Source organism: Mirounga angustirostris, unplaced genomic scaffold (assembly GCF_029215605.1).
Source record: "Mirounga angustirostris isolate CCGP_5_RB_7025 unplaced genomic scaffold, mMirAng1.0.hap1 SCAF_7, whole genome shotgun sequence".
NCBI classification, from domain to species: domain Eukaryota; kingdom Metazoa; phylum Chordata; class Mammalia; order Carnivora; family Phocidae; genus Mirounga; species Mirounga angustirostris.
In genome coordinates, this window is record NW_026991715.1 from 49928209 (window position 1) to 49947588 (window position 19380).

The 19380-nt window shown below is 38.4% G+C and overlaps 1 protein-coding gene across 1 annotated transcript in view; it reads left to right on the top strand.

The window, feature by feature from the left end:
- The window catches only part of CWC27 (CWC27 spliceosome associated cyclophilin), a 200368-nt gene that overhangs the window by 160146 nt on the left and 20842 nt on the right, over positions 1-19380 (top strand). Inside the window, exons 12-13 of the mRNA XM_045895473.3 lie at positions 6534-6643; positions 11722-11825. Coding sequence (XP_045751429.1) covers positions 6534-6643; positions 11722-11825 — 214 coding nt within the window. The remainder of the gene's footprint in view (positions 1-6533; positions 6644-11721; positions 11826-19380) is intronic.

Sequence of the window (19380 nt, forward strand, 5' to 3'; positions counted from 1 at the left end):
TGTAGGTTTTTCATAGATGGCTTTTATGATATTGAGGTATGTACCCTCTATGCCTATACTCTGAAGAGTTTTGATCAAGAAAGGATGCTGTGGGGCGCCTGGGTGGCTCAGTCGTTAAGCGTCTGCCTTCGGCTCGGGTCATGATCCCGGGGTCCTGGGATCGAGTCCCACATCGGGCTCCCTGCTCCGCGGGAAGCCTGCTTCTCCCTCTCCCACTCCCCCTGCTTGTGTTCCTGCTCTCGCTATCTCTCTCTCTGTCATATAAATAAATAAAATCTTAAAAAAAAAAAAAAAAAGGATGCTGTACTTTGTCAAAAGCTTTTTCTGCATCTATTGAGAGGATCATATGATTCTTGTTCTTTCTTTTGTTAATGTATTGTATCACATTGATTGATTTGCGGATGTTGAACCAACCTTGCAGCCCAGGGATAAATCCCACTTGGTCATGGTGAATAATCCTTTTAATGTACTGTTGGATCCTATTGGCTAGTATTTTGGTGAGAATTTTTGCATCCATGTTCATCAGGGATATTGGTCTGTAATTCTCCTTTTTGATGGGGTCCTTGTCTGGTTTTGGGATCAAGGTAATGCTGGCCTCATAAAATGAGTTTGGAAGTTTTCCTTCCATTTCTATTTTTTGGAACAGTTTCAGAAGAATAGGTATTAATTCTTCTTGAAATGTTTGGTAGAATTCCCCTGGGAAGCCATCTGGCCCTGGGCTTTTGTTTTTTGGGAGATTTTTGATGACTGCTTCAATTTCCTTAGTGGTTATAGGTCTGTTCAGGTTTTCTATTTCTTCCTGGTTCAGTTTTGGTAGTTGATACATCTCTAGGAATGCATCCATTTCTTCCAGGTTATCTAATTTGCTGGCATAGAGTTGCTCATAATATGTTCTTAAAATTGTTTGTATTTCTTTGGTGTTGGTTGTGATCTCTCCTCTTTCACTCATGATTTTGTTGATTTGGGTCATTTCTCTTTTCTTTTTGATAAGTCTGGCCAGGGGTTTATCAATCTTGTTAATTCTTTCAAAGAACCAGCTCCTAGTTTCGTTGATCTGTTCTACTGTTCTTTTGGTTTCTATTCATTGATTTCTGCTCTGATCTTTATTATTTCTCCTCTCCTGCTGGGTTTAGGCTTTATTTGCTGTTCTTTCTCCAGCTCCTTTAGGTGTAGGGTTAGGTTGTGTATTTGAGACCTTTCTTGTTTCTTGAGAAAGGCTTGTATTGCTATATACTTTCCTCTTAAGACTGCCTTTGCTGCATCCCAAAGATTTTGAATAGTTGTGTTTTCATTTTCATTGGTTTCCATGTATTTTTTAATTCTTCTTTAATTTCCTGGTTGACCAATTCATTCTTTAGTAGGATGCTCTTTAGCCTCCATGTATTTGAGCTCTTTCCAACTTTCCTCTTGTGATTGAGTTCTAGTTTCAAAGCATTGTGGTCTGAAAATATGCAGGGAATGATCCCAATCTTTTGGTACCGGTTGAGACTTGATTTGTGACCTAGGATGTGATCTATTCTGGAGAATGTTCCATGGGGACTAGAGAAGAATGTGTATTCCGTTGCTTTGGGATGGAATGTTCTGAATATGTCTGTGAAGTCCATTTGGTCCAATGTGTCATTTAAAGTCTTTATTTCCTTGTTGATCTTTTGCTTAGACGATCTGTCCATTTCAGTGAGGGGGGTGTTAAAGTCCCCCACTATTATTGTATTGTTGTCGATGTATTTCTTTGCTTTTGTTATTAATTGGCTGCTCCCATGTTAGGGGCAGAGATATTTACAATTGTTAGATCTTCTTGTTGGATAGACCCTTTAAGTAGGATATAATGTCCTTCCTCATCTCTTATTACAGTCTTTGGTTTAAAATCTAATTTGTCTGATAGAAGGATTGCCACCCCAGCTTTCTTTTGGTGTCCATTAGCATGGTAAATGGTTTTCCACCCCCTCACTTTAAATCTGGGGGTGTCTTTGGTTCTAAAATGAGTCTCTTGCAGACAGCATATTGATGGGTCTTGTTTTTTAATCCAGTCTGATAGCCTGTGTCTTTTGATTGGGGCATTTAGTCCATTTACATTCAGGGTAACTATTGAAAGATATGAATTTAGTGCCATTGTATTGCCTGTAAGGTGACTGTTACCGTATATTGTCTGTGCTCCTTTCTAGTCTATGTTGCTTTTAGGGTCTCTCTTTGCTTAGAGGACCCCTTTCAATATTTCTTGTAGGGCTGGTTTGGTGTTTGCAAATTCCTTTAGTTTTTGTTTGTCCTGGAAGCTTTTTATCTCTCCTTCAATTTTCAATGACAGCCTAGCTGGATAGAGTATTCTTGGCTGCATATTTTTCTCATTTAGTGCTCTGAATATATCCTGCCAGTCCTTTCTGGCCTGCCAGGTCTCTGTGGATAGGTCTGTTGCCAATCTAATGTTTCTACCATTGTAGGTTACAGATCTCTTCTCCTGAGCTGCTTTCAGGATTTTCTCTTTGTCTATGAGACTCGTAAGTTTTACTATTAGATGTCGGGGTGTTGACCTATTTTTATTGATTTTGAGAGGGGTTCTCTGTGCTTCCTGGATTTTGATGCCTGTTTCCTTCCCCAAATTAGGGAAGTTCTCTGCTATAATTTGCTCCATTATACCTTCTGCCCCCCTCTCTCTTTCTTCTTCTTCTGGGATCCCAATTATTCTAATGTTGTTTCGTCTTATGGTATCGCTTATCTCTCGAATTCTGCCCTCATGATCCAGTAGTTGTTTATCTCTCTTTTTCTCAGCTTCTTTATTTTCCATCATTTCATCTTCTATATTACTGATTCTCTCTTCTGCCTCATTTATTCTAGCACTTAGCGCCCCCGTATTTGATTGCACCTCATTAATAGCCTTTTTGATTTCTACTTGGTTAGATTTTAGTTCTTTTACTTCTCCAGAAAGGGTTTCTCTAATAACTTCCATATTTTTTTCAAGCCCAGCTAGTATCTTTAAAATGATGATTCTGAACTCTAGATCTGACATCGTACTAATGTCCATATTGAGTAGGTCCCTGGCAGTCAGTACTACCTCTTGTTCTTTTTGTTGAGGTGATTTTTTCCGTCTTGTTATTTTGTGCAGAGGAGAATAGATTAATGAAAGAACAAAATGCTAGCAGAGTAACAACGTCCCCAGAAAATATACTCTAAACAAATCAGAAAAGACCTGAAGCAGTGGGAAAAGAAAGGGAAAGAGAGAAAAAAGAAAAAGAAAAAAAAAGAAAAAGATAAAGATAAAAACAAAAACAAACAAAACAACAACAACAACAACAACAAAAAACCAGAATGTGATCAAATATGATCAGGCTGGTATATAGATCAGTGCCACACACTAGATTTGGGGTGTATTTTGGTCTGTTAGACCTCCCAAGGTGCCTCCCAAAGTGCCTCCCAAAATTTTAAAGAAAGAAAAACTTATATATGTACAAAAATAAGGGTTGATATGATGAAGGGATGGAATATGACTGTAAAGATGGAAAGTATAAAAAATTTTATAAAAGGAATTGATAAGACGTTGTTTGAAAAAAGAAAGAAGAGGATTTAAAAAAAGCAAAAAGAAAAAAAGGGAGAGAATGTGATCAGGCAGGGGAGTAGAAAAAACCATATACTAGAGATTTAGGGTATATTTTGATCTGTTAGAAGAAACTATCTCAAAATTTTAAAGAGAGAACAACTTATATATATATGCCAAAAATATGGATAACTACTATGAAGGGATAGAATATGACTCCAAAAATGAAAAATAAAAATGTTTTTTAAAAAAGGGATTGATAAGATGTTGGTTGAAAAAGGGAAAAAGAAAAATTAAAAAAAAGAAAAAAAGACAGTTAATAAAAAATTAACTTTGAATGACTAAAGAATCCCAAAGCCATGAACTCTATGTGCAGTAGTCCCCTAGCGCTGGAGTTCTGCCGTTCTCATTGATCAGTAAACTTGGTCTTGGCTGGCTGTTCTCGCTGATCTTCTGGGGAGGGGCCTGTTGCCGTGGTTTCCAAATGTCTCTGCCGGAGGCGGAAGTGCCCCGCCCTCGCCCCCTCCCGGCTAAGTAAACTGCTCGGGTTTGCTCTCCCGGGCTTTTGTTCCCTGCGAGCTTTCCGTACAACTTTGGAGGCGGAGAGTGAAAATGGTGGCCTCCCAATCTCCGCCCCGGAGGAGCCGAGAACTCGGGCCCCGCTCCTCAGTGAGCCCCCAGAGAAAAGCCGCCAGTCACTCCCGTCTCCCCCGTCTCCGGCTGCACTCCGTGCTCACCTGGCCTGTGACCGCGCGTTTCTATCTCTGGCACCCGACCCCGGTGGAGTCTCCAAACCCAGCAGATCCCTGTGGTGCACTCCCGCGCGGCTCCTCCCGGGGGAGGAAGGTGAGTCTCCCCGGACCTGCCGCTTGTTGGGTCCCTGCTGGAGGAGCAGGGGCCCGACTGTGCCGCGGATCACGGGTTATGGCCACCCCGAGCTGAGAGCCCGCGCCTGGGCTCCGCCTCTGCAACCGGCTTCCCTGCTCGTTACCTGGGAGCTCTGCCACACTCAGGCACCCCCAGTCTTTCTGTGACCCCGAGGGTCCTGAGACCACACTGTCCCGGAGGGTTCCACCCCCGCTTAGCCACCAGAGTGACGTCCCTCAGCGGACCAGACTTTTAAAAGTTCCGATTTTGTGCTCCGCGGCTCTATCACTTGCCAGAAGCGGCCGACGGAGGCCCCTCCCCCGCCGTCTATCCTCCCGAATATCGCCTGGATTCACTTCTCCGCACGTCCTACCTTCCAGAAAGTGGTCGCTTTTCTGATGAGAGAGTTGTTGCTCTTCTTTTCTTCGATCTCCTGTTGAGTTTGTAGGTGTTCAGAATGGTTTGACCCCTATCCAGCTGAATTCCTGAGAGGAGACAAAATCCAGGTCTCCTACTCCTCCGCCATCTTGCTCCGCCCCTGATATATTTGTTTCTTATGATGACATCAAATTGAACTTGTTTATTAGTTGTTGTTATTGTTGTTGCTTTAACGAGGAACAAAAGTGGCAGGTAATTGGAAAATCAACCAATATCAAACGATTGTATCTTATAAAGCAGGAGAAGAATGTAAAATAGCAGTGCTAAATTTTAGGCACATCTTTTTTTTTTTTTTTTTCATGAACATTGGGGGGCGCTTGGGTGGCTCAGTCATTAAGTGTCTGCCTTCGGCTCAGGTCATGATCCCAGGGTCTTGGGATCGAGTCCCGCATCGGGCTCCCTGCTTGTTGGGAAGCCTGCTACTCCTTCTCCCACTCCCCCTGCTTGTGTGCCCTCTCTCGCTGTGTCTCTCTCTGTCAAATAAATAAATAAAATCTTTAAAAAAAAAGAACATTGGTCTTTATTTTTGCTGAATTATTCTTTAAAACATTTTTTATTAAAATCATAAATTTAAATAGTTGCAAAATTCCAACATTTTATCAATACTGACCATATTGAATGGCCATATTATTTGATACTCATCATATATTTTTATTTTTTTTATTTTATTTTATTATGTTATGTTAATTACCATACATTACATCATTAGTTTTTAATGTAGTGTTCCATGATTCATTGTTTGTGTATAACACCCAGTACTCCATTCAGTATGTGCCCCCTCTTTAATACCCATCACCAGATTAACCCATCCCCCCACCCCCCTCCCCTCTAGAACCCTCAGTTTGTTTTTCAGAGTCCATAGTCTCTCATGGTTCGTCTCCCCCTCCGATTTCCCCCCTCATTTTTCCCTTCCTACTCTAATGTCCTCCATGCTATTCCTTATGTTCCACAAATAAGTGAAACCATATGATAATTGACTTTCTCTGCTTGACTTATTTCACTTAGCATAATCTCCTCCAGTCCCATCCATGTTGATGCAAAAATTGGGGATTCGTCCTTTCTGATGGCTGAGTAATATTCCATTGTATATATGGACCACATCTTCTTTATCCATTCATCTGTTGAAGGGCATCTTGGCTCTTTCCACAGTTTGGCTATTGTGGACATTGCTGCTATGAACATTGGGGTGCATATGGCCCTTCTTTTCACTACATCTGTGTCTTTGGGGTAAATACCCAGGAGTACAATTGCTGGGTCATAGGGTAGCTCTATTTTTAATTTTTTGAGGAATCTCCACACTGTTTTCCAAAGTGGCTGCACCAGCTTGCATTCCTGCCAACAGTGTAAGACGGTTCCCCTTTCTCCACCTCTCCAACATTTGTTGTTTCTTGCCTTGTCAATTTAGGAAAATCTTAATTATTTTAAAAGTGAGATAGGTAATTTTATACTCAAACAAGTGAGAACAACTACAATAATGCATTATATAATAAAGATGTTTATAAAATTGGTTGATAAATTAACATTGATCACTGTCTAGCATAGGAAATAGTTGTGGAGCTGGAGCTGTTTATTGGTTTGATTTTTAAATGGGCAAAAACCCATCCCAGGTTCTGACCTCCTCTTCTGTAATAAGCATAAACGTTAATATGAAACCACACAGTCTTTTTACTATTTATTCTAAGAATATTCTATTATTCTTCAGAGGAAGAAACTGCTCTTGATGGTGCTGTTGCAGAATACAGAAGAGAAAAGCAAAAGTATGAAGCTCTGAGGAAGCAACAGGCAAAGAAAGGAACTTCTCGGGAAGACCAGGTAACTTCATAAGCCTAAATCCATAGGTAATGCATTGCCTTTTAATTGTCTTTAGGTGTTCCTAATGAAGCCTAATTTGATTATACGTCAGAAAAACACTACCTCTTAAAAATGAAGAAAGACCTATTCGTACAGGAAGGGGTGACAAGAACCTTGGCCACTCCTGTTTTTTCCAGACATTATAGGCAAAAAGCCTAAAACTTGCAGGTTTCAACTTTGTACTCTCATATCAAGCACAGGAACCTTATAAAGCCACATATTCTCAGATAGCCAGGTAGAACCTCTAAGTAAATATTATGAAATGGAGAAGTGGTGATTATAAATGATGAAGAGATCTCTTCTAGCACAGCATCTCGCATGCTGACTAGCCAGTGCTGCTCGAAATTGTACACTGCCTGTAAATAAGGCATTTGGTCCACTAGTTGACTTCTGTTGTCAATAATATTACAGGACTCTGCTTGTTTCAAATAATTTCCGAATTTTTAAGAACTAATAAAAGAAGACTGTTAGAAATAAGAATAAAAAGAGATAGCTCAACAATCTGAAAGTCAATTTTACACACCATGCCACACTTGGCATTTAATAAAGTAAGTATCTTCAGCAGGCATTCATGTTGAAAAGCTAGGGGGAAGACCAGAATCATTTATTTTTGGTGCTGCCATATATATCTATTTGAAAACATGCATTTTAGGTGTATAAATAAAATAGGCAAAATAAAAGTATATTAAAAAGCGCAAGTCTAGGGCGCCTGGCTGGCTCAGTCGTTAAGCGTCTGCCTTCGGCTCAGGTCATGATCCCAGGGTCCTGGGATCGAGCCCCACATCGGGCTCCCTCCTCGGCGGGAAGCCTGCTTCTCCCTCTCCCACTCCCCCTGCTTGTGTTCCTGCTCTCGCTATCTGTCTCTGTCAAATAAATAAATAAAATATTAAAAAAAAAAAAAGCCCAAGTCTACTTGAATAAATTAATATAATCAGGGACTACATTATAAATGACACCTAATTACTGGTAAAGAAGGATCATGCATCAGTACTTAGCATGAAAATAATCATAAGGAAAGTTCCACAAGAAGTCAGGTACAGGGAATTGTAATTATAGAGAACGAATTTGAGCAATTTTCAAAAGAAATGGCACATCAAATGAAATTAAGAAAAAGTACATTATTAACTTGTTTTCATGGAGTCACAATGAATAGCAACTGTAGTCAATATACTACCAAAGATGCCCTAAGGCTCACTCTTATTCATGCACTCTTCTTTTTTGCCTCCTAGCAAATAATTATTAAGAACCATGTACTAATCAGTGTATTTGGTGGTAAATAAGGTGGACACACATCTGTCCTCTCTGAGCTATTAGGGAAAAGAGCCAAGTAAGTAATACCAATAAAAGAGGATGAGCATTATGACAGGTTAAGTACAGGGAACTATGGAAAGGTCTAATAGTAGGAGCTAACATGGCCTAAGAATCTGGGAAGGCCTCCCTGAGAAAGTGATTGGTCAGTTGAACTGTGAAGGCTAAAGAGGAGATAGGTAGCCAGACAAAAGGAAGAGTATATGAAAAATATTTGATGTCTTTGCAAACTATATGTTAAATATGACTGTAACATAAACTAAGAGAAAGATGAAGCTAGAGAGGAAAGCAGAAGCCAACTCATGCAAGGCATTTTTGAGCCATATTAAGAAATTTATATGGACCCTAAGGGCAGTGGGAGCCATTGAAAGAAGGAAGTGACATGATCTCATTTGCAGTTTAGGAAGATCCCTCCAACCTGGCTGCAGTATAGAAAGTATACTGAACCAGGACAGGACTAGAGGTGCAGAGGCCAGCTGAAGAGACTCTTCTGTGTGGATACACGTGCACAGTCTGCGAAGGAAGGGCCTCTTTGAAAGAGTTTCCTCCTGCTAGGAAGGCTCTCACCATGCTGAAGAGCCATGCTATAAGTGGTTGGCCATTCATTCCTTCAGCAAAAACCAGAAGACTGACTCCCCTGTAGATGCCAAACAGAAATGTCCCTATGCAAATCCTATCTTCTTTTTTTCTTTTTTTAATTTTGTTTATTTACTTGAGAGAGAGAGAGCAAGCGAGAGAGAGCATGAGCAGGGGGGAAGGGGAGAGGGAGAGGGAGAAGCAGACTCCCTGCTAAGGCGGGAGCCTGACACAGGGCTCTATCCCAGGACCCTGGGATCATGACCCGAACTGAAGGCAGACACTTAACCAACTGAGCCACCCAGGTGCCCCCAAATCCTATCTTCTTTACTCTATGTTGTGCCCCATTATTTTTGTGATGTTTGCTTTTCTGCCTAGTGTCTTCCCTTGCCTTTAGAATGCAACTACAGAAAGTCCAATCTTGATTACAGGAGAAGCTAAGAAAGGCCAAGAGGATGTTTTTTGTTTGTTACAGTCCCCCTTCTCTGAGCAAATGCCAGTAGCAGGTTAATTGGATCTAAAAACAGACTGCCTTGCCACTTTTTCAACTCAAGGAAAAAGATCCAGGTCTAGGGTAATTTTCTAGGAAGCTTTTATTTTTTTTTTAAAGATTTATTTGTTTATTTATTTGAGACAGAGAGAATGAAAGAGACAGAGAGCACATGAGAGGGGGGAGGGTCAGAGGGAGAAGCAGACTCCCTGCCAAGCAGGGAGCCCGATGCGGGACTCGATCCCGGGACTGCAGGATCATGACCTGAGCCGAAGGCAGTTGCCCAACCAACTGAGCCACCCAGGCGCCCCTCTAGGAAGCTTTTAAATTTGATTCCACTAAGAAGTCTCCTTTGTTTTCATTTTTCTTTATGCCTTCAGAAAAGACATTTCCAAGTGTACAAAGGTTCACCATTAAAAATTGATGGGGCTGAGGTGCCTGGGTGGCTCAGTCTGTTAAGTACATGATCCCAGGGTCCTGGGATTGAGCCCCTGGTTGGGCTCACTGCTCAGCAGGGAGTCTGCTTCTCCCTCTACCCCTTCCCCTCCCCCTGCTCATGCTCTCACATTCTCTCTCCCTCTCTCTCAAATAAATAAATAAAATCTTTTAAAAAAATTGATGGGGTTTACTTTAAGCTATAGGTATAGAAATATGCATATGCAGATATATTTTATATAATATATATATAGATATTATAAACTCATACACATATACACAACAACACCTAAAAAGCCTTGAAGGATATTTACCAAAATGTTATTCTTAGTGGTGGGACAATAGATATTTTTGTTTTGCTTCTTCTTGTTTTCTAGTATCTCTAAATTAACCTTTTTCTTATTATAAAGCAAATACAATAAACGTTTGTAAGCACAATGGTTTTTTTAATGAATGAGGTTTATTTATTTTTTTTAAAGATTTTATTTATTTATTTATTTGAGAGAGAGAGAGAAACAGCACGAGAGGGGAGAGGGTCAGAGGGAGAAGCAGACTCCCCGCTCAGCTGGGAGCCCGATGTGGGACTCGATCCCAGGACTCCGGGACCATGACCCGAGCCAAAGGCAGTCGCTTAACCAACTGAGCCACCCAGGCGCCCAATGAATGAGGTTTAAAAACAAGGGATGCCTTCTTTATCTGTTAACACTGTTGAAGAGCTTAGTCTTTTAATTACTACTCTGGAAACAGATAAAATATCTAAACCCTAATGGACTAGGCAGCCCTCAGAATGCCTATGAGGATATTCTGTAGGAATTTATAGTGTTTCCCCAAAACTCATCTCATTCAGCAGCTATGGCAATGTGTATATTTTCATCTGTTGTCCATGTGCGCATTAAATTTTGCAGAACTTATAAAACATATAAGGTGCTTTTACTGTCATTTTTTGGCAATAACTGCCTTTGATTCTTGCACCACCTGTCTTTACTGCGCTTAAGTTCTAGACCTACCAAAATCTACTTAATTTTTTCAAGAACTATGGTCTTAAGGGTATTTCCTAGATAAATTACAGAGCCTAGCAATTTATTATGATTCCTTATTATACTTGTTATTCACATACTGAATTATTATACCTCTTTTTCCTTATGAAATATGACTATTTTAGTACTAAATTCAGTATGTCAGTATCTTAATTAGACATTTGATTTTTTAGACAGGTAGTACTTCACCCCATTTCACAATTACATACTTTTTTAAACTGTAGGATAAAAAAAATTTTTTCCAACTTTGGTTCTCTGCTCAAATTCGGAGTCAACTGTTAAGTTACAGCCAGGGGGACAATGTGATTACAAAATTGTAGGCACTTGTTGTTTGTTACCCACAAAGGACACAGGAGACAAACACAAATCAGAGAAATGGCCCCCCTTTTCTTTAAACCTACCGAACCATGGTGTTTATGCCCCACTTCTTATACTTAACAATAGAATGTAATACTTCGCGAATATAATTTTTATAATAGTGTAATGGCATAGTCACTGTTTTTTAGCAAATTTAGCTAGTTCATGATTGATAGACATTTTAACATGTTTCCATTCTTCACTTGTATGAGTACCGCTGCAGTATACATCTTTTGCATAAACCATTTTGTTTCACATAATTTTCTTCATGTATTCCCAGGATTGAAGTGATTGAATCAAAGGGAATGAGCATCTTAAAGTTTCTGATAAATATAAAGAGCTTTCTAAAAATATTACTCCCATTTACCCATCTTCCAACAGTTAATGTGTTCATTCATTTTACCGTCCTTAACAATGAACTTTTTAAGTTTTTGGAAATTTGTTCAGTGACAAATAGTGTTTGTTATTGGTGTTTTATTTTTAATTTCACATATTTTAGTAAAATACATCCTTTTCTTATGGGCATTAAAAATTAGCCATTAACAAGCATGCCTTTTATTGTTTAAGTATCTTTTATATAAGCAAATTTGTGTTCCCCAAAGCAGAAAACAGTCACCAATGTCTGAGGGAAAAGGTCAGTGCAAATGCAAACAAGGCAATGTCAAGGTTTGTGAATATCAGTCACTGTTGCAGTTTTATTATTTTCCTTCAAGATTAAAAATTTAAGTGCTTTATGTGTTAGTGTTTCACATTTTATTTTCTCCCAAACTTCAGTGTTTCTTGTAAAATTATGTTTATCCTTATCAGAAAACTTAGCAATGTAACTGTTATTCCAGACCCTGGCGCTGCTGAACCAGTTTAAATCTAAACTCACTCAAGCAATTGCTGAAACTCCTGAGAATGACGTTTCTGAAGCAGAAGTAGAAGATGACGAAGGATGGTAAGGGCTTTGACTCCTCTGTATTAACCGTGAACAAACAGGCTCAGAGCAGAGATGCTATTAGGACATTCCCACTATATCGTCCTCTTTTCTTTTTTCTTTCAGACTTCACCTTTCATTACACCCTTGTCATTGTAGGGCCTCAGCACCTTTTGTCTTCATTTCACTTGAGTAAGCATTTATTGAGTGCTTGGTGTGTTCCCAGTATTATGCTAGCTAGCGGAAAATATACAAGAAATATGTGATGTTCTCCCTGTCCTAAATAACTTTCTAATATTATGGAAAAGATAAGATTCACATTAAACAGCTAGAAAGCGCCTCAAAAGATTCTAAATCATTAATTTTTTACACTTTCCCACAAACATTTTAGGACTCAGTAATACATTTCATAATCCTACTAAGTTCCTCTTAAAATTTATGACCTACAGGATCCTAGCAATTCATACACAGTCAACTTATTTTTTCTTTGGCTATTTTTCAGCTTTTTAAGACACTGATAAGAAATAAAGGAATTAATGACTTGTACATGTCCTATCCTTAGCACTTTATCCTATAATGGCAAAAGAGAAAAATAAAAGGAGTAAGAATTGTGCTTTTCCTTATCACACTCCTCTGTCCTCCAGTTGACTTCACATGTAGTATATTAGGACTCCCCACACCTAACTGCCCTCACCTCCCACTCCACCCTGGCTCAAGCACATTGCTGCAAGCAAGCCAGTGGGTCACCCCCCACATATGACTCACCCTCTGGAGCCTCTGAACTGTCACATGTGCCATTACCCCAACCCAGAATCATAGCCTCACTCCTCTCTGCCAGACAGCATCTCTCTCCTATTTCAAAACTGCTCAACACTCCCATCCTCCAGGAAACCAGTCAGCAAGATTTGTTGAGCGCTCACAAATCTAGAGGGTGGAGGAAAGAGGGCTGGGACACACATTAAAAAAGACATAAAAACACTTATTAAGAAAACATTTAAGCAAGTAAGATTCTACAACTATATATAACTTTAATCAAAAGGGCTGAGGGGATGATTATTTGAATAGAATGAACCCTCCTCCCCTGGGACCCTTAAGTACTTACGTATTTCTCAATATATAGTTTCTGTAGGATCTAGGTTATTTTTTTTTTAACCCTGAGACTTTTTAAATTGGTTTCTATTACTTATGTGTATTTGTTTATACTTAAATTCAAAGTTGCTTAAAGGCAGAAACTGGCTTCTCCCACTGTCCTGTGCCAAAGGGGAAGGCTCAGTGAGTGTTGATTGACCCACAGAGATAAATGCACATTACAAAGAAGAACTTTCTGTTTTTTTATATGACTGGACAGGTTTAGTTTTATTTTGGATTCCTTGAATGTCTCAAAATATCTTTCAAATGTTTTGGGTTCAACCACCACACAAAAAAATGCTTTGCCAAGTCCTCTTCCCCTTATTTTTGAATCCATATGCATTTTTTAAGGAAACATGATCCATGTGTTTCTGATTCATTTACACTTAACTCATCAAGATGGTGTTTTGTAAGAGCAGTTTGATGCCCAATAAGTTTTTTTAACCTTTTTATAAGCCATTTAAGTCCTTTTTTATTGAACAGGAAAGTCATCTACAAATTTAAACCCAGAAGTTTCATTTGAATCTCATAACCCGCAGGATTCAAATTTACTTTCAACTTGGCAAGACCATTTAACTTCCCAAGGTTCTTCCTAGCCACTTGGTTCAGTATTCTCTCACTGTGAATTCCTCATTAGCTTCAGATGTCAATTAGTGTTTTTAAAATTGTCATTCTTGCTTTTGTTGTGATTTCATAGTACAATCTATGTTCTAACATCCTCATTAGAAAGTAAACAAATGGAAAAACTTTACCAGATGGTAAAATCACTGGTCAATGATGTTGACCACTTCTCCATCTGGGGAACAAAAATAAGTGGTAAAGGAAGGGTAAGTAAGTTAAGTTAAAGACCTAGTCTTCACCAGGTCTTCAGGGGGTTCATTTCTACCTTTAATTGCAGTCTCCTTAACAGAAAGTCAGAACTGTAAACTATGTACCTACACATTTTTCGTATTTGTTTTATTTGACATCTAATAAAATACCTTTCATGTTCAAGGCACTAAAGAGAATCCTACAGAATACATGGGACCCTTTTTATCCCACTATAGACTATAGAACTTTTGTAACCTGATAAGGAACAACATCCTTTCTGTTCATAAATGCACCCGTTTAACTTTATCCGGTCTCTAGTGATTTAGATCATCTCTCATAAAATATATTCCACTCAGAAAAGAAGTCTTGTATTCAAAATGATTTATGGCAAATATTATGAGTGCATGGCATGTGCATGTGTGTTATGCATAAATTACATGGTTACCAGACTATTTTGTAGGTCACGGTTACCGCTTTTCTAAGAAGTGAAAGTCAGCCAGTGCCGTACTACACTGTCAGGGTCTGTTATCTGAGGTAAAATGATTGCTTCTCAGACATTTTTATGTGTCCGCATGAGTGACCACACATTGAGGGATCATTTTCATTTTCTGTCAAGATAGAAACCATTACCAATTTGTTATGTTTTCTTTTACTTGGCAAACTGTTCTATTCGCATTTTTGGCTGAGCTGCTGTATTGGCATGGTATACAACAGACATTTGGGTACCATTCAGCAGCATTCTACTTTTCGTGCAAAAAAAAAAAAAAAAATGGGGGGGAGAGAAAGAAAAGAAATATGATTCTATTGTAAACACTGTATATGGTGTTTGATAATTATTCCCAGATTTCACTGTCTAACAAGGCATTTAAATAAGTGTTATTAGTAGATCTAAGCTGAAATGCATGATAGAAATTTTTCACTCAAAATTATTAGGATTCTTCCCTTGTTGGGATATACGCTGCCAATACTTGGTGGCAGTGATGGCTCCCAGATTCAGCGTAGCCGCTAAAGTAGCCTCGTTGCCGCTATATTCCTTCATCCCACAGCATCGCGCTCTTGGAGCTATAGGATCCTTCTTCAAGCATGGATTTTCTAAAACCAATTAGATACATGGCAGGAGTCATCAGCCAACAGATTCATGTGACCATGTGGATGAAGTCCATATGCCATTTTGGGTTTGGTTAGATAAGGCTTGGTTAGCTCCCAAAAAAGTTTTGAGAGAGCTGTGTCTGACAAGATAATAGAGAGACATAAAAAAGAAAGCCACCTGCTCCTACAGAACAAAATCAGCATTCCAAGGAGAGGAGAAAAATTAAATCTATGAGAGTAAAGTGCGGTTTTGTGAACATTTAACTATTTACTACTAAGTTCCATTGAAATTTTTTCCAGATTGTTAAATCTAACATTAACCTAATCCTTTACAACAAATATACGTGACAAAATAATAAACAGTATAAAGTCTGTCCACTTTGCTCCCTCCTTCTCTTCTCATCTCTCTCCCCCTACCACTTTCCATAGTACATACAGTATTCAGTATCATAAGAATTAGAGAAACACTAAAAATTGCAATGGTTGCCTCAAGTATTTTAATAATTATTTTTATTATATAAAGAAAAGATGTTCACTGTAGCAAAACCAGAATACAGACCCCTCAAAGAAAATAAATAAAAATCAACAGTGATCCCAACCTCAACAGTAAATACTATTAATTTATATCCTTCCAGATATTTTTATGCATATATATTTTTTTCACAGAAATGAGATCATATAATGCCATAATCTTATAACTTGCTTTCTTCCCTCAGTAATATACAATAAGTACTTTTCCTTGACATACATAACTTTATGATGAATTTTTATGTTTTTGTGTTATGGCCACATAGTCATTTATATGATAAACCACAGTTTACTTGATCAGCCCTATATTGCTGGATATTTAGGCTCTTTCCAGTTTTTATTATTATATACAACACTGTAATGAACATCCATGTGTCCTCATCATTGCCAGTTTTCTCCAGATTAATTCCAGAACTGGAATTTCATAGTCAGTGGGTATGCATATTAGGTTTCTGCTAAATATTTTCAAGTGGCCCTCCCAAAATGTCATTCCAGTTTATACTCCCATGTAAATATCATTTTTATGACTTGCTTTTAGGGCTGTTAGAATCTCAAGGATTAATTAAGATATTCTGCAGTACTTAGTGAAAGAGAATAACATTTTAGAAAAAATGCTTTGCCCTTGTAAAGTTTTAAAAAAAACAAACAGTCTGATTTGCTTCTGTTTTTAATAAAACTGGTACAAATTTCATCATGACTCCTCAGCATCCTCAGGTCTAAGTGGTTTTGTTCTTGATTCTGAAAAATTCTCCTTCCAAGATAATCTTATAGGTTAGAACTTTTGGATCTAGATTTTTGTTTGTTTGTTTTTGTTTTTCAATTTTATTACTGCACCTTGACTTGCATTAAAAATCAGTTTGTCCATTGGTCACAATTTGTGCTAGAGATTGGAGTTCAAGAACCAAGGTTTAGCATGAAGTAGTTTTCAAGTGTTCCTCTGGAGTTAGCAGAGCATAGAAGTAACAAGTACCGGTTGCCTGAGTGGCCAAAACTGTGAAAATTTAATAATGCAGACATAAAAGTAATTATTGACAGGCCCATTCAGAGCTCCTTAGAAGATACCATTGAAGGACATAGCTTCATCTCACTGGCAAAGCTTTAAACACCTTTTATATATAATACATACTGGAATTTGTATACGATGTAGTCATGTATTGAGTAAAGGATGCAGTAACTACAAATGAATATTTTAATTATAGTTGCCACTTCATTCAGTCAGGACTTTGCCAGGCATGGCTAATAAGTAAGTGTAGACAAACCCAAATACAGGTATAAAGCTGTGAGAATAGTGAAAGCCCACATTAGCAAAGTGAGAGATCTTCTTTACCCCTTAGCATTAGCTAGGGCACCAGGTCTCAAAAATTTTGTCTCTGGACCCCTTTATACTCTTAAAAATTAGTGAGGACTCCAAAGAGCTTTTATTTGTATGGAATATATCTTTGATTCTTACCTTCTAGAAATTAAAACTAAAAAACTTAAAATCACTAAAAATATTTCATTTTAACATAAAAGTTTTATGAAGAACTGTTGTATTTTCATAGAAGAAAATCTAGTAAGAAGAGTGGCACTGATTTACCCTTTTTTTTTTTTTGCTTACCTTTTTTACATACCTCCAGTGTCTGATATAACAGGAGCAGCTGGGTTCTCATATCTGCTTCCGCACTCTGTTTTGACCCCACACATCATGTAGTCTCTGAAGAATTCCACTGTACATTCCTAGGATAAGAATGAAAAAGGCAGGGGCGCCTGGGCGGCTTAGTCGTTAAGCGTCTGCCTTCAGCTCGGGTCATGGTCCCGGGGCCCTGGGATCGAGCCCCGCATCGGGCTCCCTGCTCCGCAGGGAGTCTGCTTGTCCCTCTCCCACTCCCCCTGCTTGTGTTCTCTCTCTCGCTGTGTCTCTCTCTGTCAAATAAATGAATAAAATCTTGAAAAAAAAAAAAAAGAATGAAAAAGGCAAATAATGTTTTAGTATTCATACTAAAATAATTGCCATTGGAGACACAGAGAACCCCAAGTCACACTTTGAGAACTGATGGACTAAAGCATCTTTAGTCATTGTGTCATTGTTTCATGGTGGTTCTTTTTTATTAGATATAATAACCCAATCTATAGGTCCTGGGAAGCTTTATTCAACTTCCCAGTTTGTGATCCTTGTTTTCAAGCAGTACCAAAGTAATGCTTTCTGAATTAAATGTGTCCAACCTATTGGTCTAGACCTGCTTACAGCATAATTCTTACCATGCCCATAGCAATTCCAAACTGACCCTCAACTGTTGTTTTTTTTTTTCTTTTTCAGAAATGTTTTGTAATAGACCTTATTTTTTTAGTCCAGTTTTAGATTCACAGCAAAAGTGACCAGGAAGTGTAAAGAGTTCCCATATTCCCCTGCCTCCCCCTCCCCCAACACACAGCCATCTCAACTATCAATATCCCACACCAGAGGTACATCTGTTACAAATGATGAACCTACATTCACACATCATTCTCTCTCAAAGGCCACAGTTTACATTAGGGCTCACTCTCAGTGATATATATTCTAGGGTTTTGGACAAATGTGTGACGACATGTTTCCATCATTATAATACCATGCAGAATAGTTCCACTGCCCTAAAAATTCTCTGTGTTCTGCCTCTTCATCTCTCACTTTCTGGCTGATGCTGGCAATCACAGATGATTTTACTGTGTGCGTAGTTTTGCCTTTTCCAGAACGTCATATAGTTGGAATCACAGAGTATGAAGCTTTTTCAGGTTGGCTGCTTTCACTTAGTAATGTGCAGTTAAGATTCCTCTACATCCTTTCATGGCTTCATAGCTCTGTTTTTAATGCTGAATAATATTCCATTGTCTGTATGTAGCACATTTTACTTATGCACTCACCTACTAAAGGGCATCTCAGTTGCTTCCAAGTTTTGGCAATTATGAATAAAGCTGCTGTAAACATCCATGTGTAAGTTTTTGTGTGGACATAAGTTCTGGGGTAAATATCAAGGAGCATGACTTCTATATCATATGGTAAGAGCATGTTTAATTTTGTAAGAAACCGCCAAACTACCATCCAAAGTGGCTTGACCATTTTGCATTCCCACTGCAATGAATGAGCGTTCCTGTTGTTTGACTCGCATTTGATGTTCTCAGTGTTTTGGATTTTGACCATTCTGATAGGTGTAGAGTGGTATTTCATTGTTATTTTAATTTGCAGTTCCTCAAGGACCTATGATGTTGATCATCTTTTCACATGCTGTTTGCCATCTCTATATCTACTTTGGTGAGGTGTCTGCTAAGGTTTTTTGCTCACTTTTTTATCAGGTTGCTCACTTTCTTATTATTGAGTTTTAAAAGTTCTTTGTATATTCGGGTGTGTCTTTTGTAAATATTTTCTCCCAGTCTGTGGCTTCTCTTCTTATTCTCTGGACATTGTTTTTCACAGAGCAGAAATCTTTTAATTTCAGTGAAGTTTGTCTTATCCATTGTTCGTTTCATGGATCATGCCTTTGGTGTTTCATCTAATAGCCAAGGTCATCTAGGTTTTCTCCTGTTATCTTCCAGGAGTTTTACACTTTTGCATGTTGCATTTCAGTCGATGATCCATTTTTTAATGGAAGTATAATTAACATACAGTGTTATATTAGTTTCAGGTGTATGACATTGATTCAGCGGTTCTCTACATTACTCAACCACAATAAGTGTAGTCACCATCTGTCACCATACAATGTTATTACAATATTATTGACTATATTCCCTATGCCATACTTTTCATCTCTGTGACTCACTTACTTGGGTCTATGATCCATTTTGAATTATTTTTTGTGAAGTCTGTAAGGTCTGTGCCTAGGTTAATTTTTTTTCTTTGCTTTTGGAGTGTTTATATTTTCGCAGACTTTTTGGTTTTAACAAGTCTGCAGAGTTACTTTAATGTGCAATCTCATCATTTCTTTTAAAACAGCCTGTTAAGTATATTTTTACCCAATTATCAATTATTCCGATTAATAAGGTTATACAAAATAACTGACAGAGTAGAAGT